Source organism: Cygnus atratus, chromosome 3 (assembly GCF_013377495.2).
Source record: "Cygnus atratus isolate AKBS03 ecotype Queensland, Australia chromosome 3, CAtr_DNAZoo_HiC_assembly, whole genome shotgun sequence".
NCBI classification, from domain to species: domain Eukaryota; kingdom Metazoa; phylum Chordata; class Aves; order Anseriformes; family Anatidae; genus Cygnus; species Cygnus atratus.
This window is the reverse complement of record NC_066364.1, coordinates 31,585,575-31,609,033: the sequence shown is the minus strand read 5'-3', so window position 1 is coordinate 31,609,033 and position 23,459 is coordinate 31,585,575. Positions and strand designations below refer to the sequence as shown.

General features: G+C 37.1%; 1 protein-coding gene across 2 annotated transcripts in view; it reads right to left on the bottom strand.

The window, feature by feature from the left end:
• Positions 1–94: 94 nt before the first annotated feature.
• The window catches only part of SMAP1 (small ArfGAP 1), a 92,656-nt gene continuing 69,291 nt past the window's right edge, over positions 95–23,459 (bottom strand). For both annotated transcript variants that reach the window (XM_035542989.1, XM_035542990.2), the window contains 5 exons: positions 22,453–22,537; positions 14,030–14,157; positions 4,406–4,574; positions 3,470–3,798; positions 95–1,087 (listed from right to left, as the gene is read on the bottom strand). In XM_035542989.1, coding sequence (XP_035398882.1) covers positions 953–1,087; positions 3,470–3,798; positions 4,406–4,574; positions 14,030–14,157; positions 22,453–22,537 — 846 coding nt within the window. In that variant the 3' untranslated portion in view covers positions 95–952. The remainder of the gene's footprint in view (positions 1,088–3,469; positions 3,799–4,405; positions 4,575–14,029; positions 14,158–22,452; positions 22,538–23,459) is intronic.

Here is a 23,459-nt window from a genome sequence, read left to right as displayed (position 1 = left end):
AAATTGAACATGTTTTTTCTTCATTAAAAGCAGACTTCTGGAAGAAATAGCTGTCAAGTAGGTCATACAATGATGAAATAAAAACCCACAATCATTTATGGATTTATCCTTTTAATATAGGGAAATAACATTTTATCATTACGAGGCACCATAAAATGTAAACACAATCACTGTCATAAACCTGGATCACTGTGAGGAAAAATATATCTGTTCACATTGAGTTACCTTGTATACATGTTGTGCCACTAGTTCTCAGCATTAATACTGTGTACATGCCTCGTGAGCCAGATTGGGTACTTTATCACAGGAAACTCAAATGGATCAAATGCTCATTTTTTAAAAGAATAAACTATTAATTTGTAGAACTACAGTAACATCCAGGTTTATCTTTCTTTCAATAACCATATTCCCTGTTATGCACACCATAATAACATCACAGTGAAATGTATGATGAAACAAAATTTCTTTGATACACTAGAAAACATTGCTCAGTGATACATTTACATTCTATTTATATATGATTAAACAGTTGTTCATACAGTACCTTCTACAGGATTACTGGGTCAGTTTTTTTTGGGGGGTGGGGTCAGGGTTTATATTTTTGGATATTACTAACATGATAGCTACATCCCTTATATGCAAACATTTGATCTAGAATTTTGAGGGAAAAAAATCAGTATGTGGTTAAGCAGCTTCTTAAATACATGGTCTATGAAATCATATGCATTGTATGAAAACGCTGCCAATGATATATAAATGTATTCTTGATCTGCTTTTCACTACATCAAATTTAAATCAATATAGACCACAACACGGTCAGTCAGTTATATTCTTAATCTGAACAGCTTGGGAAAAAGAAAAAGAATATGTACATGGAGAGAACAGCAAAAGTAAATGCATTTGAACAAGGAATGTTAGGTGGCTGTTCTGGAGGAAACTTCTATTGCAACTTTCATTTCCACAGTTGTGTGCTCAGAGTCTGACCAGAGGAGCTTCCAGTCCATCCTGCCACTGTGCTGGGGGGCTGGCCAAAGCCCATCACGTTGCTGGAACTACTGAGATTCATTCCGGCCATTTGCTGATTCATCTGTGAAGCATACACAAGTCTTGTTAGCACTGGTGCTCAGAAACAACACACTATTAGCCAAAAGCAGTAATGCCTCCTAAATTAGCAACCCAGTTAAAGTATGTTTTCCTAACGTTAATATTTCTTATTAAATATTGATTCAAGATAAGCTTCTAAACAGTTTTCAAGGGACCAGATTTTCAGGAACCACTTTCTGTTCAAGTGATCACCATTACACATAGGTTGACTGGCTGTAGCACTTGGTGTCTGTGACAAGCCTATAAACATTCTGCTAGTGAATTCACAGAGCATGTGACAACGGGGTCTGATGTGTTTCAGTTGGTAACAGCTTGAAGTTTCAAAGCTAACCAACAAAATGTTGGCAACTACAATAAAGAAACACCAAAGCAGGCAGCATAGCCTTGTCTACATTTGCAACTCCGCATGTTTTTTGTTTCAGCAGTATTTCTTTGGAGACCTCAAAATCTTGACTACACTGTCTTCTATAAAAATTGTCCATTTAGTTGGCCAAAAAAGATACAGATTTATTAACTTGAGTGTTGTCTAAATCTAAGCGTTTTTGTTAAAGAAGCAACTCAAGATACCGTAACTACTTTAAAACAAGTGAAATAGTTCACCTGAAATTAAGGAAGGTAACTAGTCAAAGGTGGGAAACAGTTCAAAATCGAGCGCATTCATCTTAAAGATGGTGCAAAAAATACTTCTACTTTCTAAAAATATTATCTATTTGGTGTAATTTTCAGTGTCCAATATAAAAACTTTTAGGTAACTACCCCTTACCTTCTCAAAGACACTTACTGACAAGCTAAAACCTTAACTGTATAGACAGAGTAAAGATGTCCCCTCTTAAGTGTTTGAGAGCAAGACAGCAATTAATAATCAGAATCAATGAACAGGGATGTTGGCTAAGCAACATCAGATTTGAGTAAGAGACTGCATTAGGTAAAATTTCACAATTCATCTAAAGAAGACCACACAACACCAGGGTACAAAAGGAAATTGTGAAAAACTGGTGAAAAAAGTTGTTAAATGAACTGCAAGCTAATATTTCAGCGTAAAATTCAGTACTGTGTGCTTTCATACTTTTATCCGCAAAAATGACTGACCAATCACTGAACATGGAAATTAAAAAATGCTGATGAAAACGTCTCACCTAACTGTTAATCTCTTCTTGAGCAGAATTCTTTAGAAGTAGACTATACAAAGCAGGCTATTCTGGTAAGTAAAGCAATCTCTCCCCCTTTCAACTGAAGCACAGATCCCCTACAAATTGCTGAATATGAGCATACTGGTAGAATTATCTGGTGTGCAAGTAATGGGTAGGAGCTTGTCCTGTGAGCCAACTTTTAATATATATTTCATAAGAAGCATGATTTTTATGTCAAAGCTGATATAGGGCTTTTTTAAAGTTAGGTATCTTAACAAAGATTGTTAACAGTAAGACCACACAGTTTATTCATTTTTCATTTGACATTCTGGAATACTCATGTTTTAAAAAGTTAAATTTCAAAGCAGAACGATAGCCTGTGTTTTCAAATAAGGCCTATTTCATTTCTTTAAGAAGTACTGCTTACCTTCATAACTGTTCACACTGCAGGACTTAATGTAATTAAATCTCACAAGTCATTAAAGGTTCACTTCATGAATCACTAGAGTAAGCAGCATGTAAATATTTTATTGTTCTTCTCATTAAAAACATATTATGAAAAAAAATAGTTGCTATCATCCATATTGATCTCTTAGGGAATCATTTATTTTTTAAAAAAATAAGCTGTTAGTTACATGATTTTAAGATGTTTCATTGGATCATGTATAAATATAGTACTAAGCATATACTGACACTTAGAGAACCCTTTAAACGTGTTTAAGAAATAAAAAATAGCATGGAAATGCTACAGATAAGTAACAAGAATCTAAGCAAATTATGTACAGTAGAATACCACAGTGCAAAGCACTGCACATTCCACTGCAATTTATCTTGAAGTCTGTAAATGAAAGTATTGTTAACAGCTATCCTCGAGCAATTAAATTCTGCTGTTAGTTATACTGCTGTGTTTACACTTCAGTATGGCGTGATTACAGTGAAGCTAGTAGGTTATTATTTTTTTTATTTAACCTAATTCAGACAATGGGTTGAGACTAGCCACAGAAGCAGAAAACTGAGTTTGGTCTCCGTTGGCAAAGTTTGTTCTGTGCTTATGTATTAGTTATCTTTAATTTATTTCCTCACTGATTCTTTTTCCTCGTGTGTCTGAGCAACTCATAGTCCAGCAGTTTGTAACTTGGCTCCACTGCAGCTGCCTTCGTACAGCTCAACAGTTTGTGTCAGAAAAGCAGCATCTCTTTTAAAAACATCCTTATCTGGGAACAGGAAGTATTTACCTGAGTGAGGTTCCATTGAGCTTGTTGATTTTGTTGCAATCCATACTTATTTTGTGGAGTAACCATTTGTCCCACCATTCCACCTTGAGGTCCAACGACATTCTGAGGAAGTCCCATCACACCAGTTTGTGCAGTACCAGTAAATCCATTGGGCATTCCCATTCCTACCATCACACCCGTGCTCTGTCCCATGACTGGCACCGATTGTCCCATCATGCTTCCCATCATTCCAGTTGCTGCAGGCACAGGAACTCCCATGGCTGGAAAACCTTGAAAATGAGTTGATGGTTGTGTGGTAAATGGCATAGAGGATGAGCCCATGAACATACCTGTAACAGAGAAGGGAATATTTCAGAGAAAGCGTTTTGTGATTTTCAACCCACATGCCCCCAGGTTTGAAATGCATCAAAATAATTTTAAAGGATAACTTTGTCCAGTTGTATGTCAGTGCTGTTGATTTACTTTCTGTAAAAGTAGGAAGTTGCTTAAAATCTCTCAAAGGAAAGGGACTCACCACCATAGGTTAACCACCCAGAAGAGTTTGGCAAATCCCTGTGATCAGTGAGAATCTTTCAGTTGCTGTACTACAAGTCTTTGGTTTCACACAAATCTAGCTAAAATCAAAACATGACAGCTCTGTACTCATCCAGGCAGAATTAGATGGCAGAAGCTGAATTCACAAATCTTTCAGTCAAATGCATACTTGCTAATTTCAACAGCTATAAATACATTAAAATCACACAGTATTTTGTTCTGTAGCTTCAATATTCATGTTTCAGTAATTTTCCCATTACTTATAAATTGTAAAAAGAAAATTCCTCATTTGAAGAGAAGTAGCAGAGTACCCCACCTTAGTCATACACTTGTAGGAGATTATTGCATTCCAGGTAAAGATTAAAATAGGATTGCATTAGAAACAGTCGCAAAATTATTTACCTGGAGCATTCTGCTGCTGCATGGTTCCTGTGCCATACAGTGATAAGATGGAGTCTTTGGAGAGTTGCTTCTTTGCCGACTCCTCTGATTTTGTTGTTTGCTCAGTGAACAGATCGAGATCCCCAGATGCTGCAGACAAGGTGGCAGCTGTTGGTTTAGTGGAAGCGCTCTGGGAAATAAAGGTCAAGACAGACTACTGAAGGAAACCAGCAGAAGTTGTTACATTAAATATTTACTGCACACCCTTATCCCTTAACAACATGAAAACCAGTTCATTTATAGAGATTAAACTAAATGAAGCTTTGAAAAGCAAGACAGCAGTACATGCAATATGGCAAGAACACCAACCAGACAGGTTATGAAACAAGACTAAAACCCAGACCAACACCAGGGATTACACATACAGGTTATTCATTCTTGGTGCTCCTACATTATTATTATTTTTAATCAGCGAGCAGCATAAATCATGAGCTCTAGCTAGATTATGAAAAATAATTAGGAAATCAATAAGGAGATTACAATTCACACCTCATTAATCCTCTCATAGAATAAATTAGAGAGGAGCTAACAAAAGATTCAGTGTTTTAGAATATACTTCAGCTAAGAGGATAATATTTTTTGGAGAGAAGGCAGAAATAAAATTTCAGCTGATATAGTAATACAACTTCTAAAATACAACGTAATTAGCTTTTAGTTCTTTAAGCACATTTGAGTTATTGAGAAAGCATAATTATCTGAAGCTTACTGTAGCCCAGGACTGAAAACCTGAAACATGCTCAGGCTGTCAGGCTTTTCATTGCTCTTGCACCAAGTGTTTTATAAACAAATTACCTCCAAGTGTCTGTCAGTTATGTTATTTTGCTGTTAACATGCACACACTTCCATACCGGAGTTTGCTTAGGTAACTAGGCAATACGCTGCATTCCCATTAAATTTCTTAAAACAACTCATTCTGTTACCAGTGGGAACTTTCAGTACAAATCAACTGTATGCACACTGCAAGAAAGCCAGGATTACAGCACATATTTAAGTTATGGTCCAGGCAAACAATGCCACCCGGTTAGCATACATCTGCCTGATACCAGAGCCTATGCAATTTTCAACCCTTTTGTACAAAACACAAAAAACCTACTTGCACTACCACAATGAATGGACTGGATCTGCAGTCAGGTCCATCTCTTTCTTCACTGTCATCCCACAGCAATGCCTGTGGTACAAGAAGCCACCCCAAAACAAGCAGTTGCTGTAAGACACCTGTATTCCCCCTTGGAGCCACAACCTTGATGCTTTCCTGGTTTTGCTGGCAGGCCCTGAAAACTACCCTACACATATTGACACTGGATTTGTACAAACACTGCAATACAAGCATTGAGTACACAGCTTCAAAAAGCATATCTGACTGCTGCAGTGCTAAAAAGCTATAGGATAAGGCAGTGTTATAAATTAGGGGGAAAATAACTACCAAAAAAAAAGAAGTGATACCAACTAAATTGGTCAGAAACCATCAGGATAAAGAATGTGGATTCAGATGGTTGATGGGCAGAATCTCCAAGATTACTGTAGAAAGGGCAGAGAGTAAGAAATGGGAACTCTTTGGCAACTGAAAACCCTGCATTTACACAATAGTCAGTTTGGGCCGAAGTCAAACTGAGACCCTACGGAGCCATCCTACAAACAGCAGGGGAAAGTAGACCAAAAAAAAGACCAGGAATTGTTTAACTCCTGTGAAATCATCTCTCTGGCCAACATGTACTTAAATTATCAACTTCCTTCAGCACATATTAATAAAGCTAGTGCCTCCTGCTTATTACTGACAACAAATTCTGATTGCAAAGCAAAATTCAGAGTTTTGTAATGGGCAGCAGGAAGTCCGCTCAATCTGAGAGGATTATTCGTCAGGCTGGCGTGACCTTCTTTGAAAATACCAGAGATGAATTTAAAAAATGTATTCATGTAAAAGTCCACCCTAAATGGTTGTATCTGTTTCCCATGCATCCACGCAGGAAGTCTCATTACCGAATTATTACACGTTCTCCTCTTATTGCATAAGATAGCCTCTGTACAGCAGCCGTGCTCAGCGTATTGGAGAAAGACATTTAAACAGCAGAGGTGAGTTAACAGAGGCATCTTCTTCTCTGCCACTCATACTGCAGTAAGGAAAAGGTTTGCTTTTTTCTAGGAGGGAGAACAGTAGTATCTGTGTTTTTTCTGGTTTTTGTTTGTTTTCATGTGCATTTTAGTTTGGCTTTAAATAAGCAATAGCATCAGAGATAAACTGTTCTCATCTGGCATGACCTCAGGTCAAAATCGTCTCCAGATACATGAAATATTGCTACCTGTAGATGCTTTAGTGAAATAAAGAAAATCATACATGTGTGCACAAAAGAGAAGAGACAGGTAAAGACCATGGAGACTGATCAGCTACTAAGTTTGAAATGAACGTTCTTTGAACGTCTGTTCCTTCAGTTTGTTTGGGGAAGATTGTGTAAGAGGAGCCAAAGGCACTGAACAAGCACTGCCCTAAGTGTTCAACAGCTAAATAGATGGAAGATAATGCAAAATACATGGCAAGAAAACAGCAGGTGGCATTCAAGTTAGAAAAACATTGAGATCATTTTCACATACCTAACATTCTCATGCTCTCCAAGACCTCTACAAAAGCATGTCTTGAATACATATAGTATCAGGCCTTCAAGACAGGCTACGTGCAGTACTCTCAGTCATTGTATCAAAACTAAACACTCCTCAGGTGGTTAAGAAATACACTGATGAGCTGTTTGATATAGCAGAATTTACCTAAACTACTAGCAGTTATCTCAAATATGCGTCACGTTCAGATGTAAGTTGGTTTAGTTATGGACAGCTTATTTATTACCTGTAAAGGTAATACTTAAGCAAAGGAAATTTTCACCATAAAGTATCAGCCAAATGTGTCAGGACCACAAATCTGGTAGCTGAATCCATCACTTTACTTTTCCATCTGTAGCAAATTGCACATGGCTATTTTCATAGAATCATAGAATTTTGCACATCTACATTATTTCTCCATTAGACTGTAAGCTTCTTAGCACTGTTACCTCCACTCCGAACTGTACAGCATGCATACTAATAGGACAGCTTCTCAATAGCACGCCAAGATACAGACTTATATAAGGAGTTTCTTCTCTTCCCCCAGGCACAGAGTGATGCAGATCCTGTTACTGTAATAACATCAATCATATCTAAATTCCAGCTCTTCTTCAACAATTCATTAGTCTGGTACTGCTTCTGCATTGAGTGATGTACATTTTTACTCATCATGGCTCCGAATGTAAAGTTATGGAAGAGAAACTAAAAAAGTAGTAGTAGTATACTGCAAAGTATAGGCTGGAGACACTTCATAACGCCTACAAATTTTTAGCATGCAGAGAGAGGTCCAAGAACAAGCACCTTCTACTCTTCATTCCCTGTCAAGCCTCTTCAGCTGGACCATGTCTTCAGGAAACAGAGGGGAACCTGGGTCAATAATTCTGGTTTGTTTATCACAGCCGAGGAAGAAAGTGTAATTCAACTAAAAACGCAAAGATTGCAACATTACAAGCATCCATTTTTCTGCCAGTTCCCCAGGAAGAAGAGATGTCACCCTACTGCAGACTTCACGGTCTTCTCTGAAGCACTGCATTCTTTAAACGTAAAACTAAAGAAGCACAAGAGTGGTTAAAACAGGAGAAAGGTAAACTAAGGAATTTCTGTATATAGCTTGAAGCAATCTTTTTCATCAAGAATATAATAAAAGAGGGCACATTCTTGCCACTCAACGCAAGAACAATTGAGACTTGTATCAGAAGTTTCAAGAGTTTAAAACTGAAAAAGGCCAACACCGAAGAACAGAAATACAACACTTGGGAGAACATGAACCAGCAGTGTGCCCAGGTGGCCAAGAAGGCCAACAGCATCCTGGCTTGTATCAGGAACAGCGTAGCCAGCAGGAGCAGGGAGGTGATTGTCCCCCTGTACTCTGCTCTGGTGAGGCCGCACCTCGAGTACTGTGTTCAGTTTTGGGCCCCTCACTACAAGAAGGACATCGAGGCCCTGGAGCGTGTCCAGAGAAAGGCAACAAAACTGGTGAAGGGCCTGGAGCACAAGTCCTATGAGGAGCGGTTGAGGGAACTGGTGTTGTTTAGTCTGGAGAAGAGGAGGCTCAGGGGAAACCTTATTGCTCTCTACAACTACCTGAAAGGAAGGTGTGGGGAGCTGGGGGTCGGCCTCTTCTCGCAGATAACTAGTGATAGGACTAAAGGGAATGGCCTCAAGTTGTGCCAGGGGAGGTTCAGGTTGGAAATGAGGAGACATTTCTCCTCAGAAAGAGCAGTCAGGCACTGGGACGGGTTGCTCAGGGAGGTGGTGGAGTCACCATCCCTGGGGGTGTTCAAGGAAAGGTTGGACGTGGTGCTTAGGGACATTGGTAGTAGGGTGATGGTTAGGCCAGATGATCTTGGAGGTCTTTTCCAACCTTAATGCTTCTATGATTCCATGACCTCAAAATGATTCAAATCTTGTGCATCAATGTTTCCAGCAATATTTGAATTGCCACAACATGAACACCCATATAAAAAAAGGAACTTAGAATCAGTGCTAACCAATGTTAATTATACTAAACTGTGCAGAAATCCTCTTAAGCTTCTTCAAGAAATAAACAAACAGCTATTGGCATCAAAACAAATAATTCAATAATTTAAAGATCACTTGACCACATCTATGTTCCGTAATCTGATCACTGACACCACATCTAAACAATTTGCTGAAGAAGGGCCAGGAGCAGCACGGTGCTGAAGAATTCCCAAGGACCGACTTACCAAACACAGGCTGTACCCAAGTAGCTTCCATTTGTGGATACAGACATAAATGCAGAGGTCTTCAGCTCTGCCTACCGGGTGCAAACATAAAGGGACTGCCTGAGTAAGAAGCTTCAGTGTGACTCCTAAGTCCAGCCTGCCACTGAACACTGCCAGTCATCACCAGACTCATCAGACACTCAGACTGTATCAACGATGATAAACCAGGCAAGTACAGGCAGCCTAGTGATTAGGAAATAAGACAACTTCCTACAGTTAGAGACGCAATTTGATAAGCTTGGTAGTAACTAATCATAGTCACAATAAAGAGTCACTCCATGTCCCCCACATTCAGATGAAGGAATAAACTTATCTTTCAGATTACCTCAAAATCTAGAGGGATAAAATAAACACAAGCAGAAGCTACAAACAATCCAACTGCTCATAGCATAACAGAACTAAATAGCTCTCCGGTAAGGGCCCACACAAAGAACTTTCACCGTAAAGCAAGTTTCTGAGTAACTCATTTTTTCCAGAAAAAAAAAACGAGGACTATGACACATTATCATTACCACAACTTTTGTTAAAAAGTTAAAGCTTGTGGGCTGATTGATAGCAGCCACAGTAAGTGCATACATCTGGCCTCAGGGAAAAACGAGTATTTGAGAACACGTAGTTATCTAAACCACATTACTACTTTAAATTAAAGTTTGCCCTCAAACACTCATGAAGAACATATAGCATCTCTACAAAAACGTATTTTTGTAGCCCTTGAAACAATTCTCAGCTCCCAATATGATGCAAAACAGGCACACAAAAATCCAAAGTGTAATTTCAGTGGATTTTAGTATTTTGCTCCATTAAAGATGCACGTTAAGTGTTTCAGTGAATTAATGCTTTTCAACTTACTACCTGCAGTTCTCCCTGTCTCCCCCACGCTACAAGTTTCAGCAAAGACTGAAGATCACATTTTAGCTGGAGGATATACCCATACAAAGTCTGAAATTACAATCTGGCTAAAACAATTTAGGAAATTGCTTAATTACAACTAAGAATGATAGACCACTGTTCAATTCCCATCCAATGTTTGGCAACAAAAAACTCTGTACTAATAATTATAATTCAGCTATGCTCACTTCACATTAGAAAGTGTCACTAACAATACAAAATGTCATTTTTTTCCTTTTTATGTCCATGAACACTACATAATTGGTAATTTTATAGCACATGCCTTTTATCTAGCTGTACAGTTGGAGCTGGTTAAACTAACTTAATCCCCCTTGTATTTGCTAGTCAGCAAATTTCTAGAAAAAAAAAAGTTACCCATTCCCATACTGTGCATTACCAGACCTCTACAAAATCAACTGTTTTTTAATATCCAGCTACACAGAAAAGTAGGAAGAAATATTTTAAGTGTTTTTGAAAACTATAAAAAGACACAACTGAAAGGAGAGTAAAAGTCAATAAAACACTGAAGTCATGGTTGAGAACAAAAAAATAAATGCTTTTGTTTTCATTTAAAATCATGTCTTGGCCATGTCAACTGTCATAACAAATCCTAAGCTCTTCAGACATCACATTGTTCCATTCTCATAATAAAACATTCAAACAGTACACTTCTGGACTCTGCAGTGCCATAAAAATACTCATCGAATACTAAGTCCTATCTTAAAGGTTAAATTGGAAAAGAAAAGCAATCCTATGAATAATGAACAAGTGTATGTTGCTCCTGCAAATTGGTCTGAGGAACAGAGTTAAATTACCTTCTCTTTTGATGCCCACAAACCCTGCTGTGGTATCTCAGAAAAACCTATGCAGAATACCATGGCAAATCTAGGTGAAAATGGAAGCCACAGTATTTTGCATTTGATCCCTTCTTCTACCTTCAGTTTTTGAATAAGGTTCGTTCTATTATTAGATATTCAAACAAGTGCTACGCATCCCAACTTAAAAATTGGCCACGGATTTCTACTCTAAATTTTCCAATTCCAAATGTAGGAACTGCATAGTAGGGTTACTCAGCTACTGGACTGTACTCCATGTTCACCTTCCCATTTGCAGTCTCATACAAAATAATTACAGAACATAATCACACCACCTCTTTGCTTCAGTACATTAAACAGAGCGAATCCTTAAAATCTCATTACAAAGCATAGTTTCCAGCCTCCAGTATTTTCCTGACACTTCCCTGAATCCCATCCAACTTTTATCCATATTGCAAAATACTCATACCGCTGCCAAACGAGAGGCACCCTCAAGTCCTTTCCAGAATCAGTGCCCAAACTAGATACCACCATCCTAACGTGCAAGACCTGCAAGGCCTTTTTAGACCTAAAGGAAAATGGAATATTCACTTTACCAAGAAAGCCATTTAATCAGCACCAGAAACCTATCCTCTGCTACTACCATTTCCCTGTCTCTAATCTAGGGAAATTATCTGTTTATATCATATTTTCTTTCAGACTACTGATTAAAAATGGAAGACAACCAAGAATTAAATCTTGCAAGATGCCATAAGGGCCATTTATTTGATAAAAGTTCTATTTGCTGCTCCTGATTATGGCACTCAGAAAAAAGCAAATTATCACTAAAAATCTGGACTGGTTTGTTAACTGCAAGTAAATATAGCCATGCTTCCGAGGATACAAACAAGTTGATACTTACCAGATATTGAGAATATTTTCCTTTTTACTACTTTGTAATCTATTTAATAAGTGCTATACTTGGTCTACAAACCAGCACAATCACAAATAAACTATAAATATCAAAACAATCTTTATCACAGAAATGCACTTTCTTTCCTTTAACTGCTAATACATATTATTCAATATGCTGTAGCAGCCACCCCATTATTTAACGCTTCAGGAATCATCACCATCCAGATAATCACCCTTCACTTAACTTTTTCTCACTCTTAAGTATTTAGCCTTCTTTTCGACTTCCTGAATTCCGCAGCTACATCACTTGTTTAACCAGCGGATCTCGTCACTTGCTCACGGAATGGAATCAAGGGAAGGCTGCAATTCTGAAAGCTCTCTGAAAAGACTCATTAGGCAACATTAATTGTACCCCCAAAATCTTTTCTCCTGCACAGACAATAACTACATATAGAGGAAATCATTTCCAGCATCAGAAAGGCAGGAAAAGGGGAAAAACACAAGTCAGCCCTTCCTATTACATGTGCTACTATTGCCGGTCTGTTTATTACGGGGTTGAGTGGAAACTGCATGATTCCAGATTTCAATTTACCCAATCTACACCAAAATTGGATACATTAAACAGCTCAGTGAAGCTGGAAATGGGCTCCTGCTTTTCCCATCTAGCTCTACAGGTAGGTTTATCTAGATCAATTTTGACATAAGGCGGTAGAATAGCAGACAGCGTGCACTTAGATACCATCCTTTCTGGTACTTTGAACACAGACATCCGCAAGAGCCAAGAAAATCCATACCAACAATTTCCTTTGCAGCCTTAGCTAACACATCCAAACCACTCATCTCTCACCATTTACAGTTGGATGAAGGCATGCTGGGAAGCTTGCCTTATCTATAGTTTTTATGTTGAAAAAGAAGCGTGATTTCGGTCTCTAAAACCTTACCCAGCATTTTTCAGAAAGCCAGCCCTCAGGAACAAGTAGATGAGGGGAGAGTAAACGATAAAGAATAACAATTACAATCAAATCTTGTGACAACAGCAATTGCTCCTCAATGCTTTGAGGTGACCACAGTGATAAAGGGAACATTGGGGAACAAAATTACGATAGGCCAGTCCAATCACAATTACTTTCCATCACCATTCCTTACATTTTATATATGATCAGAACTACTGGAGAAGGAAAAATAAGTACAGATCACAGGTCCCAAAGCGTAAATCCAAGAATACATACAGAACTTCCTGCTTCAGCTGAGTGAGGCAGAAAGCCTCCAAATAACCTCAAAAGGGCTCCACAGATGGAGCAAAGCCTCCCTGTCAGAAGCCACTTTGGGTAAGGAAGCCAGCACGTGTGCATTCTCATCTGTACCTGCCACATTCAGCACCAACACTTTGTTCTCTGAGGCTGAAAGCTACTTTGATGGAGCTGTAGCATTAAGTGCTTTCATAGTGCATCCCAAAGCTGCCTTACTTGGCTACAGCAGGCAAGGCAATGGGGTCTCTTCCGAGCTGTCACAGTGCTATGACAGGGAGGAGGCCAGGTGCAGGGTTTCATGCCACCCCTTCCTTGAGGAAGAAGGGACACACAAGTTCCAAGATGAGAAAAAAAGACAGATCAGTCCAGGAAGCAATTATTAGTTTTTCTTGGTATCCATTCTTGCTTTTGAGAATGATGCTTGAGACCCTAATTTGTCAGCAGCTTTAAGATAGAAGCATCTGCTGTAGCATTTCCTAAATATCAATATTAAAAAGCAATAAGAAGTCCTTAATAAGTATGACCTAAATTACAAGAACCTGCAGATGTGAAATAAAAAAATATATTCAGCAATACTTACTAAAAAAAAAAAAAAGAACAAGATGACAGAATATGAACTAGAGGAAACCATGACTACCATCACACCGAGGGAAGGCAGAAACCAATTCAGTTGGACAACCAGGAGGAATCAGAAGGGAAGACCAGACCATCTCTTAATTCTATATTTAAGCAGCAGGGAAGCCCGAAGAGGTGAGAAAAATGTAGTCATTATGGCTATATAGTCTCCAGCTGCAAACAGAGATGCATTCCTTCTCTCTGAATCTCCAAGAGAACAACAACTGGAAGGAAACTATGTGCACAAACACACAAATTTAGGCATACATACAGCCAAGTAAATTTTACCTGAGCAGGAGATACAGCAGCTGCTGGTAAAGGATTAGAGATCATTGGACCGAAGATATCCAGGTCATCATTCAATGCTGCGGCAGTAGCAGTGCCTCCATTTGTAACAGATGCTTCAGCTGGACCATCTTAAAAAGACAATGGAATTGCATTTAAAGTGAAAATTGTTAATATTTTAATGGATAATAAATAATTAAAAAATAATTAAAGCTGCCCATTCTCCCCATTGCCATCAAATATGTATCCAATTTCTAAGATAAGACTGTTCTCATTATTCAGAGTAAGTTTCTGTAAAGCAAATTTTAATTTATGTAGAATTCTAATTAAAGGATTTTTTCTGAAGTCATACAGTTACACATAGGTAGCTAACTTCAAATATATCTATCAGAAACTTCTGGAACATTTACAGACTCTCAGTAATATATTACAAATTTAAAACACAGAATACAGATCACCATTTTTAAACTTAAAAAACATCAAGAACCTTCAAAAACAGTTAATATTTATTTAAGAAAAGAACAGTCACTTGCTCCTTTTACTACACTGTAAGACGTTGTTTTCCAGTATCCTACAACCATGAAAATTATTGACCATAGTGAAAAGATCTATTTCCAGAGCAGAGGTCTATCATTGGAATATCAGCATTAGCAATCTAGTGATAACACACAAAACATATGCCTTGCTACCACAAATACAGGCAAGAAGGGAGATGTGAGGTTTTGGTATATTAAAATTTCTAGAACTCTAATAAAGGTACAGAAGTGGTTTGATTGGTGAAGAGCACTGTTGAAATGCAGTGTTTAATTAAAAGCAAATCATAAGAGGCTTCCAACACTTATTTAAAATACTACAAGTCCATCTCTTAAATAACTGCAGCATTCTTTCCCATCTGGAAAACAATCATAGAGGAATTGGTATGTTATTTTATTAAAGACATAATAGAATAAAAGAGTAAGTTTATTAATTAGAAATAAGATCTCCTTTTGCTCCTCTACTTTTTTTTTCATTTTTTCTTTTTTTTTTTTTGCAGAAACACGGATAACTGGTTGAATATAGTAAGATCTGTCATCTTGCATGTAGAATATTCTCATTTTTCATTATTTTGTTCAGTCACATGCAAACTTGCAACAGTGCCAGCAGCTGGAGACTACTGCTCCCAGTAGCCCAGGATGCTGACAAGTTGGAAGAAGCCTGAAGGCATCACCAGACACTTCATCAGTTTCCTCACTCAAGTGGTTTCTAGGCTATCACAGAAGAGCTGACAAGATTTTTAGCTGTTAACTTGTATTAGAAGTCAATGCATCGGAAACAGTCAGTCCAAAATATCCACAAAAGATGTCTTCACGTTTCAATGATGCCTGCCTTCAAACTCCGATGGACTACCGTCCATCCACGACACCCCCACCCCTTTGGCCACGCTGCTTGTAAATATTTATTTTAAAAGCACAGACTGTTACTGTTAAGTATTTGGAAAGCTGACACTGAAGTCACAAATGTCAAAATCCGTCAATGTGAAATGTGTCCAAAGTTACCACCATCCTTTCACATCTGTATTTTGTCTTACTTTAGAGATGCTAACCTTTGTGCCTTTGTAAGTACAGGAAATGTGGCATGGCTATAGCTGCTACAGAAACTGCAACAGAACAGCTTTGGTATATGTAAAACCCCCAGCATACTTTAAAGCACTTACTGCACCTTTTTTGCACAGGGAATTAGGAAACAACCACGTGGAAGGGTGCTGGGTTGCAATTCTTTGAAAGCTGTATGCTTGCTTTTGTGACTACTTCAGATACACAACACGATTTTACGCTTGATTCAGTATCAAGCAAGGACATTAATAGCTTGGTATTTGCTAATTCTCAAATCCACTTCCTATCAATAGGAAATTCAGACCAAATTGTGCATGCCAGCAAAGGCACGCAGACCCAGTAACAAGACCTAAATACCTACAAGGCAGGGATACAGGAAGGATGCAAGTGAGCAGCACTCTCAAGAAACTGAACCTCGGCATGTGTGTTTATTGTCCTAAGTTCCCCAAAGTCTGTAAGGGTAATTATGCTGTCTGCGAGGACTAAGGAAGACCCAAGAACTCCACACAGACAAGATGGCCATGGGAATGGCTTGGTCATATTAGATCTTCTATACTAAATAAGTTCGTGACTTGAACAATGACAACAGGACTGCAGTTGCCACATCAGCCAATTAATTTAGTTCCTGTGTCATGATTTGACTTTGCTGGGAGGATTACCATTTCAACAATTCTGAAAAACAAAGTTACACAAAGTCATCTGTGATTATGGCAAACCTGCTTACATCTTAGCTATGAAGGTCTCCTCCTTTCCTTATTTCTGTTCTGATGACTGGAAGCCAGCGGACACCATACACATAATCTGATCCACCATTCATACACAACCGTGCTTTAAGATGCATGCAAATAAATGTATTTGCACACAAGTAACAAGCTTCTGGCAGTGTATTCTATTCATTTGAGGTCATTCTGCAGACAGGCAGTTCCAAAAACATCTCCCAAAAAGTTGACTGTTTCAGATAAATTTAGGAATGAACAGTGCATAATTTTCACGCAAAAGGATTTTTCTAGAATTAATAATTTAACGTTCTCATTTTCTCAGTGAGGCACATGCATTAAAGAGAAAATCTTATATTCCAAAGCGGTTCAGTTTCCCTGAATGTAAAAATGTTTAACATAAGACTTAAAATTTTAAATTTAAACATAATCATTTAGTAAAACAAACGTTTCATATGTTAGAGCATTCATTGGGAGAACACATTTGCAAGAGCACGTTTTCTTTCTAGTATTTAATAACCTGCTTATAAATTAGTACTATGAAAACCCAGGTTTTCATCAGATCAGCCGAAAGCTGTTTTAACAGCTATACATATTCTCAAAGAGTGTTATTTGATAATGTACATACTTTCAATCTCTTACTGAATTTTAGACTAAAAATGAGTATTTCCTTGTCTCAGTGCAGAAGCCAGCCATTTTGAATTACTGTTTACAACATAGTTCAACTCTGGAATAATATGAGATCCTGTATTACTAATTTCTCAAAAATATAATGGTTGGAATATTTATATCTATTAAAAAGTGATTCCTAAAACATTTTTCCACAATGAAACTAGAAGATTCCAGAATGTGATAAATTTCAGGATATAAAAAAAAAACCTAAGCGTTTTCAATCCTGTTTATCATTTGTAGCAATATTACTGTCTTCATTTAAATATATGCATGCAGGCATACACAAACTTGTGTTTCAGTGTAGTAGTTCACATGTTGGATATTCTCAACCTCAGTGCACCAGGCCATCGATTAGAAAGCACTTTCTCCTTTCTCCCCTCACTTTAAAGTACTTCTATAGTATACAAAAGATGGTGCGGTGGAGTTCTGAGTTCTAAATTATTCTAAGAATATTACTTCTTACTCAACTTTTGCTGCCTACCATTAAAAACTGATGAGTAGAAGAGATGGAAGGAAACACGCCTGGAGTCTTTTCTGGGAAGCAGTCAAAAAACCAGATTAAGTTATATAGGCCTGCCCGAATATTCTGAGAAATTTATAGCTTTAACCACCAGAAGTCTTATGGAGACATCACAGAGTTACTTGGAAAGCACTTTTAATCAACAGTACACCCATCACTTCATCCTCATCAGTAGCTGTGGATGAAGCACAAGACGTGGCTCAACCCTACGACAGTAGATGCTGGTTTCCATTGCTGTTCCTATCTGTGGTCCCAAACTTGCTCTTTCTACATTTATGACAATATGACAGATAGTATCTGACTGCTGTCTGCCATGCTATACAACAGCAGATGCTGCTTCTGCTTTCAGATTAGGAAGTCTTGTTTAAATTTGCTAGTAGAAACAAAAGCCATTTACCAGGATATATTCAGTAAGTGAAGGATTTACCATTATAGTGCTTTTCCGTATACATTTTACTTGTTTCTGACACTACAATTTCCAAGTCATGCTGCCTTTTGTTATGAAAGCTTTAATACACAGCATTAGTATGTGGTATAATTTTCTTTGCCAACAGTGGAAGTGACCAACAGAAGAGATTCAAAGGCACCGTAAGAAGATTTATTCTTAAACTTTGCATTATGTTTCTGAAACTGATTTTCTATGGGACAAGCTATTTACAAGACCTTTGTTACTAAGCTGCCATGTGTTTTAACATATATCTCTCTAGATATTTATGACAGCCATACTAAAACTTGCAAGGGAAGGAGATAGGATTTTGAGTATGCATATGATTATTTATTTCACCAAATTATTAAAAAGGCAGAGCTGAGAAAAATAGTTGAACACTTGAAACAAAATCTGGGACAGAGATATAAACAAGTATCCCAAATTATTGTGGAGTTATATACTGCATTACTAAAATGTTGTTTACTGCTAAAACCTTTGCGGAAGTGAAAAAGCACTCATAGGAAGGTTGTTTCTATATAATACTTCTCAAAATGAAATGTGGAAAGCCAGAAAGCTAACAATACCACATGCCCTGAGTGGCTGTAAACATTTTCATTTTGGGTGGATACACTACTTACCTAAACATGATCTTAACATAGCAGCAATACTATAAATATTAACATGTATCTATGTAAGCATATGATATTTATGTACTTATAAATGCATTTTTTTAATTTCGTAAATGCAGCTTTCCAATTTATGACCAACGATGCTGCTTTGGTACTCGCCAGACAGCACTGACACAAGTGCATCTCTCTCATATGCAACATCCTGCTACATTTCATACTATGATCAGGCTCTCAAAACTTAACAGAATTCCTTCACAGAATGTTTCCCCCACACAAGCAGACAGACTTGCAGCTTTTGGCATATCCTACTTTACCTCCAACCACGTCAGATGAATGCCCCGCACATCTCATTCAATTAATGATAGCTTCCTTCCATGAGGATACCACTTCCTTCCATAATGATGCCTTCCTTCCATTCTATTAATGATACTGTATTCTGGTTTATTGTATTAGAGCTTCTTTCCAGCAGTACATTAACTATGTATATTAAGCAGTATATTAACTATCTAGGAGTATCTTAAATAAGCATGAAGATTAAAAAAAAAAAAAAAAAGGCCAACCACACAAAATAATAAAACTCAATTTCTCCTGATTATTTGTAACACCTTACTACACTGATTAATCAAGGATGTGCAACTAACTGGTTTATAAAAGGCATGTCTAAACACAGTAAATGGTGCAGAATACATAAAATGCACTTTCCTTTTTTCTCATTATTCTGTAAGGTAAAATAGTTTAGAAATATTAACTTCTCACTTTTTTCTGTAGTCATGTAATGCTGAGATAATTCAAGTGGCATACACTGACAAACAGAATGGCCCCAAACTACCTGCATAATAGTATTCAGGAAAAAAAAAAAAAAAAAGATTCTCAAAGATTCTCACTATCCTACATAGCTATATTTTTTTCCAAATATTTCTTTAAATTGTCTTTATTTCTATTGATCTGACATAAGCGGAGAGAATTCTTGTGAGAGAAAACCCCAAGGCACCAAGCAGCACAGAATGCAAGATTAACACCACTGAGATGGAGAGAGCAGTGACAGTGACTTAAATGCTGAACAACTCTGGTTCACATGCTGTGACTTTCAAACTGAAAAAATGTTTCCTATAATTCCCCTATTAAAACTTAATGTTATAAAATCCCATGCTACCGACTTTGGCATTAACTTCCAAGTCCTCACATTCTCAATAGGGCACTCGTGTTCAGTGTGGGCAAGATCCAACTAATTGTAGAGATCAATAACAAAAAGGAGCAGCAGTTTTAGCCTGCAGAAATAGGCTGTGATTTCTCACAGCTTGGGAAGTAAAGGAAAGAATTTGAGGTAGCACAGCAAGAACATTAACTGTCACTATTGCTTGTGAAGAATGTAAGAACATTTAGCTTGTACATGTCTGTTTCCCACCTTTCTGTGTCTGCGGATTACTGAATTAAAATCTACATTGAAACAAAAGGCCAAAAGGCACAAATGTTTATGTAGCTGGATCATCAAAAATTGAATTTCCAAGCACTATCGCAGTAATAGCCTCCTGAACAGGACGAACTCAAGGAAACCATATGAATCTATTTTAAAAGCTCATAAGAAATCCTTGGTGACTGTACTATTTTTCTGCATTATGCTTCTGCTGCTATTAGAAGTTTTAAAGATGCAATTTGCCCAGGCATATTACCTTGAGAATTTTGCATTTTGTAAAGAAAAATAATAATAAAAAAATATTTCCAGAAAATTATATTGTCTAGCTACAACTGCCTCTCATTTTCTCAGGGTAAGTCCTATTACACAGGATTAGGTTTACCTTCTGATGAGGTCACTATTAAAAAAAAGTACTGGAGACAAAAAAAAAAAAAAAAAGCAATCACCCAGAGGTTAACTTAATAGCCAAAGCTACTCTTTACTCAAGAAAATACTCCACAAGAGGCCAGGCTGTTTTGAAAGCCAGAATTCTTCTAGCATGAATCATGATCCATTAAAATTACTTAATCTGCTATTACAAGTGATTCTGATCCGTCTAGTGAAAACTACTATCGTTCTCCATTTGCAGAAATAAAATCCTGAGGGAATGAATCACTGTTATTAGAAATGTGTCCACTCAGTAAGAAAAATGAGCTATACAATCGTGTCCACTCTATTATTGTTTGGTATGGCATATATATTGTTTTGAAGTGATCTCTCTTTTAATACTATCTGAACCAACAAATTAATAACAAGTAGTCCACGGAAGGAATTAATTAGAAGACAACTCTCCAAATGAAATATGCAGGTCTGCTCTCATTAATCCATCTCATTTGTAGCTCAGCAGACTCTAAGTGATACTAACTTATTACACTGCCTTTCAATTTGTTACTGAAGAAGTCTTTAACACCCCCTCCTCTAAAATCATTTTATGCTACAATACAAATTATAAACTTTGCCCTTTGTGTATCTCGCTATGCTTCCTTACAATGAAGAACCACAGCTGCTGAACACAATTATAATTCTCTTTCTATTGCATATTACATCTCGATGTGATCCGAGTTCATTACCGCATCATAAAGCGGCATTACCAAGATTCTTTTCAAACAATAACTAAAAGGACACAGAAGTCTGACAGCCTCAGAACCACATATTGATTAAATTTTAATTCTTAATTAGGTAGTCGGTCTGGTAAAGGAAAAGAAAGGGGGGACCAGTTTTCCGTGACGTCTGAATTACTTTTGTTTTTAACAAGTTCATTCTATATCCATAATCTAACTTCTACTGTGTTAATGAAGATTTGCTTGCCTATAGTAGCAGATTACTTGGGATGAGATACGGACCACAACACACATGCATAACCAGTACAAAAACAGTATTTCACAGCTACTCTGCATACAGAGGGAAAATAAATTGCGTTCTGAATGCCAGTGTAAATTCTAAAATAGGGAAGACACTTTTTGCTTTGCTGTAACATTATTACCTTAAACCCAAAAGTGTTTTTTTTTTTTTTTTAAGAAAGGCAACAAAACATTTTCCAACAAATTCCAGGTTGTACTACAGACTAGAAAAATAGTTACATTTTAAAAGCTTATCTGCCTCATGCAATACCCTGTAAAAACTATGTAGAAATCTAGAATAGTTTAAATTGAATATACTAATATCCACTCCCAATTCATAAACAATATTCAAATTCATAAACAAATAATTCAAACAATAAAAGGGATTTAACGTAATTATTGTAATATTTTGTTTTTCTAGGTTTTGTTTCTATCCAATGGGTAAACACATATATTATAGAAATATGGCCTTCAACAAGCAGAGGAAACACATAAAAATTACGGTAGCATATGAAGATGTTGCAAATTAAATTATTAATGTCCAAAACAGTTTATTTACAAGACAAATTGATGGTTACCTGCCAGTCAAGAAAACAAAAGATGTATCACATAAAACTGAATGACTGTCACAGTCAGTGTATGACAAAGCAGTGCCCAGTGTATTTAATTTTACAAGATACTGGTCAGTTGCAGTGAGACACTTTATTGTTCTTTTAACTAAGATAGGGATTTTAGATATAAGGCATTTTAGAGAAATACAATTCAGATTACCTCAGCATTTCAATTAAAAAGTATGCTTGTACCATAAACTCTGAAATTCCACCATCCGCAAGCCCTTTGAAGATCACTTTGATAACTTCCCCTTCCCACAGGAGCTCATTACTCTCCTTAGCAAAACACAAGTATTGATACACACACGTCCCCATGGCATTTTCCTTTATAGTTTCAAATTCAGAGACTCAATCTTACGGTTTTCAAATTCAGCTAACAATATCAGTAAGCAGAGAGAATATTTATTAAAATATAAAATGATGTATCTGTGTTTGATAGAAAAACAGGTAATTATTTATTGCTTACCAAGTCCTAAAAGGTCAATAGTGGGTTCTGATGACTTTTTTGGACTTGCTTTAGCTTCTAATTGTTGATCCTCCTTCTTCTGTGGCTTTAGAAAGAAAAAAAAATCACAAGTAAATTTTCTGAAAAATATAAAGTGCTTAAAAATTCCCGTGAAAGATGCTGCTCCAGTATCAGAAATAAAAACTCTTTTCTGTATTTGTTTATTGTAATGAATTTGATTTATAAGGATATAAATTACAGTTTTGGTCATAAAGGACAAGGCGTATTACTCTAAAACATTATCCTTATTCCTTCACTGATATATAATCAATTTTTAAATAAAACTTCCAGGATAAATTAAAAATAAATTGAAATCTTAAATTGAGCCACCGCTTATCATGCACCAGCCAGAAATCTGTCTATACTCTTATTTATTGACTAACTTCAGCATCCAAACTATGCCGTTCTGCATCATTAAAGAGAAAAAAAGTTCAATTTTTCAAAAGCTTGTAGTAAAAATTCAGAAGCAGACTAAAGACAGATACTATTTACCCTTCTTGAAAACAGTATCTGCAGAATGTGCTGACTTTATAGATGCTAAGCACAGATGTGCTTCCACATAGACGTGTTTTCACGGTCCTTTGTAAACCTGAAGGCAAGTGACACTATTTGTCTCCTTTGGAGAAGGAAACTTCTCATCTTTTGCACGGCTTTTAACTAGAACCGATTCCTGAAGGACAGCAGAAGAGCACTGTCAGGCTGGGCACTGGGCTGAGATCAAGAAAATGTGCTTCGCTCGCACCTTTATCATCCCGATAGCTGCCTTTGACAGAGCCGCTGAGTCTGCTGAGGTTGCTAAAGTCCTTAAATCTTAGTATTTAGTATTAGGAGAATTTTACAGTTCTGTAACATATTTCACTGCATGGGTATGGAGTTATCTTTGTATACATAATCCTTTCCTCTCCTGCAAATTAGGAATAAAGAGTAAATGAGGTTGGTGTCTGTAAAGAGCAGTGAGGGAACTCAAG